This window comes from Salminus brasiliensis, chromosome 1 (assembly GCF_030463535.1).
Source record: "Salminus brasiliensis chromosome 1, fSalBra1.hap2, whole genome shotgun sequence".
Lineage (NCBI taxonomy): Eukaryota > Metazoa > Chordata > Actinopteri > Characiformes > Bryconidae > Salminus > Salminus brasiliensis.
Genome location: NC_132878.1, coordinates 59,355,747 through 59,358,836, shown reverse-complemented (window position 1 = coordinate 59,358,836; position 3,090 = coordinate 59,355,747). Strand labels below are relative to the sequence as shown.

The 3,090-nt window shown below is 53.7% G+C and overlaps 1 protein-coding gene across 1 annotated transcript; it reads left to right on the top strand.

Moving 5' to 3' along the window:
- The first annotated feature begins 581 nt into the window (after positions 1 to 581).
- On the top strand, positions 582 to 2,816 carry dio3b (iodothyronine deiodinase 3b). Its single transcript, XM_072696919.1, has 2 exons — positions 582 to 874; positions 1,045 to 2,816. The coding sequence occupies exon 2, from the start codon at positions 1,336 to 1,338 to the stop codon at positions 2,173 to 2,175; it is 840 nt and encodes a 279-aa protein (XP_072553020.1). The 5' UTR covers positions 582 to 874; positions 1,045 to 1,335; the 3' UTR covers positions 2,176 to 2,816.
- Positions 2,817 to 3,090: the final 274 nt, after the last annotated feature.

The window sequence follows — 3,090 nt, the reverse complement described above, 5'->3', positions numbered from 1 at the left end:
GAGTGACTCACACATATGTATTATCTCTTTACTGAACAGGCCTGTAGTGAGGCGCTCACTGCACAGAGCCTTTACAATATGTAGAACATGTGGTGTTCTCGTGTAGAGTTGAACATGTGGGGACATGTGGATTACTCAACAGCAGCTTTAACATATTAATCAATGTAAGTGCATTGTCCTAGTACCCCTTGTGTTTGTTGCTTTGCTGACCACTGTGTTGGTCATCAATATAAATCCAGTGCAAAGTCTAAAGCATGCTACGCCTAATCAGCACATCAAGTTTCCGACTTCAGATTTCAATGTACGTACAGAGAATGAACAGGTGTGTGGAAGTGCAGTACTGGGATACTCAGAGGTCATTGCATCACTAATTCTTTTAAGAGTTTACAGCATGTTAATGAGAGAGAGAGAGGGAGGGAGGGGGCAGATAGCGAAACTGAGTGAGAGTAAGTGAGAGAAAGGTTAAGAATAAGGGAGAGAGGTTGAGGAGAGAAAGAGCGAGATGAGCCCCTAATTCGGTACGTGTGTGCGCCCCCTGGTGGTTTGGTCATGCTGCCTCTTCTTGCCTCGAGTTTGAGCAGCTCTTGAACAGGAGAGGAGGATGAAAGTGGATGGAAATATGAAAATGATGAGAGGTCTGAATCGGAGAGCGTGTTCATCTGGTTCTGCGCCTGCACTAGCTCTAAGGTTTCTGACAAAGGAGTGCGCGCGCCGCCGCACCTTCACGGAGCTCCTCTGACTCAGAGCCGGCCGCTCTTCCGCGCTCTCACTCACTCACTTAGTCGCGCGCGCTCACGTTTAGGGCGAGAACGGATCAGCGCGCGGCACAACACCGGCACTGGAGGCAGTGGGATGTGAACGCGCGGAGGAGCCGGTGAGCAGCTTCCCGCGCTCTCACTCCATAAGATCCTGAAGGGGTGATACATCACTGACCCCGTCTCTCTCTCTCTCTCTCTTTGCTGTGTTTGTCCTCAACCTCTCTCTGTCTCTTTCTCTATTCCTTCTCTCTCACTTTCGCTCTCTCTCTCTCTCTTTCTCTAACAGGAGGTAATCCCCTCCATGTGAGGAGGCGGCCCGGCTGCGGAGGCGTGTTGTTTTTCCTCTCTCTCTCTCTCTCTCTCTCTCTCTCTCTCTCTCTCTCTCTCCCCCCCTCCACCCTCTAACCCCACCACCCCCCACCCTCCTCATTCAAATCCTTTACTAGTCCTATATAAAGCGGGACTCCGGGCGCAGGAGCAGGAGGACTGGAGGAGGAGGAAGAGGAGGCTGCGCAGCCCGATAAAAAAAAAAAACCCTGCGAGATGGAGAGAAGAGGCGAGCGGCGGTAGGTAGGAGATGCCGGACGTGCAGGAGCTGGCGCGCGCGCACGCGACTAAGGCGCTGCGGAGCGCGGCGGTGTGCGTGCTGCTGCTGCCGCGCTTCCTGCTCGCCGCGCTGCTCCTCTGGCTCCTTGACTTTCTGTGCATCCGGCGAAAGGTGCTTGCGCGGATGCGGGAGCGCGAGAGCGCGGACGGAGCGGACGGCGGCGGTGACGGCGCGGACGACCCGGCCGTGCGCGTGTCCGACTCAAACAGGATGTTCACACTGGCGTCGCTGCGCGCCGTGTGGCACGGCCACAAGCTGGACTTCTTCAAGACGGCGCGCGTGGGCGCCGCGGCTCCCAACAGCGAGGTGGTGCCGCTCGCCGAGCACAAGAGGGCGCGCATCCTGGACTACGCGCGCGGCCGCCGGCCGCTCATCCTCAACTTCGGCAGCTGCTCGTGACCGCCGTTTATGCGGCGCCTGGCGGCCTTCCGCCGCCTCGCCGACCAGTACGCGGACATCGCCGACTCGCTGCTCGTGTACATCGAGGAGGCGCACCCGTCGGACGGCTGGGCAAGCTCGGACGCGCCCTACCAGATCCCGCGCCACCGCTGCCTGGAGGACCGGATGCGCGCGGCGCAACTGATGAACGCCACGGTCCCCGGCAGCTCGGTGGTGGTGGACACGATGGAGAACGCGGCGAACGCGGCGTACGGCGCCTACTTCGAGCGCCTCTACATCGTCAAGGACGAGGTGGTGGTCTACCAGGGCGGCAGGGGTCCCGAGGGCTACCGGATATCCGAGCTGAGGAGCTGGCTCGAGAGGTACCGCAGCGAGCTGGACGGCTCCCGAGCCGTGGTGGTGCACGTGTAGGACAGCGGGGGGAGAGAGCGAGAGCGAGAGCGAGAAAGAGAGAGAGAGAGAGAGAAAACGGACCTTGAGGAGTATGTGGGCGCGAGGAGGGGGTAGTGGTGGTGGTGGTGTTTCTGTTGTTGATGTTGTTGTTGTTGTTGTTGTTGTTATTATTGTTGTTTTTGTCATCAGTGATGCCAAAGCAACGCCTGATGGCCATCATCACCATCACCATCATCCTCCTCATCTTCATCTTCATCCTCAGAGACTGGCGTTTTATCAGAGCTCAGATAAAACTAATGGTATCCTCTCTTATGTTTGTTCATGTTGATCATCTTTGTGAATGAGTGGTTTATTTTTGTATGGCGTCTGTACTGTGTGAATGTGTGTGAGTGTGTGTGTGTGTATGAGGGGACTATGTGTGATAAGGCTGTGTGTGTGCGTGTGTGGCCGTTAGGCTGTTTCACTGTACTCTGGTGTTGTTGTGAAGTTCGGTTTTTAAAAGGATTTGAGCCAGAAAACCGCTACTGATGTATCGTGACACTAGAGTACCTGCTGACAGAAGAATGGCCTTGATACTAAATTGCCAAACATTGTTTCGTAAATTGTGTATATTTTATTGAGCAAATATTTTTTAAATAAATGATAGAACACCCACTGAAGCTGTTTTATTATTATTGTTATTGTTATTATTATTGACTCTGTGTGGAAGCGTATGTACGTATGTGAAGGCCCCTCCTGTTGCTGCTGTTTGTGTTACAAGCTTAGTGAAGGAGAGCTTCTTCAAGAGTCTTACGTATTAAACTTTAGAAGATATGAATTTATTTCATGCAACAGTTTGGAGATAAATAACTGCACATCCTCCTTCAGTCCTGAGAATAGGCTCTACTATCCTTCACTAAGCATAGGACAAACACACACACACACACACACACA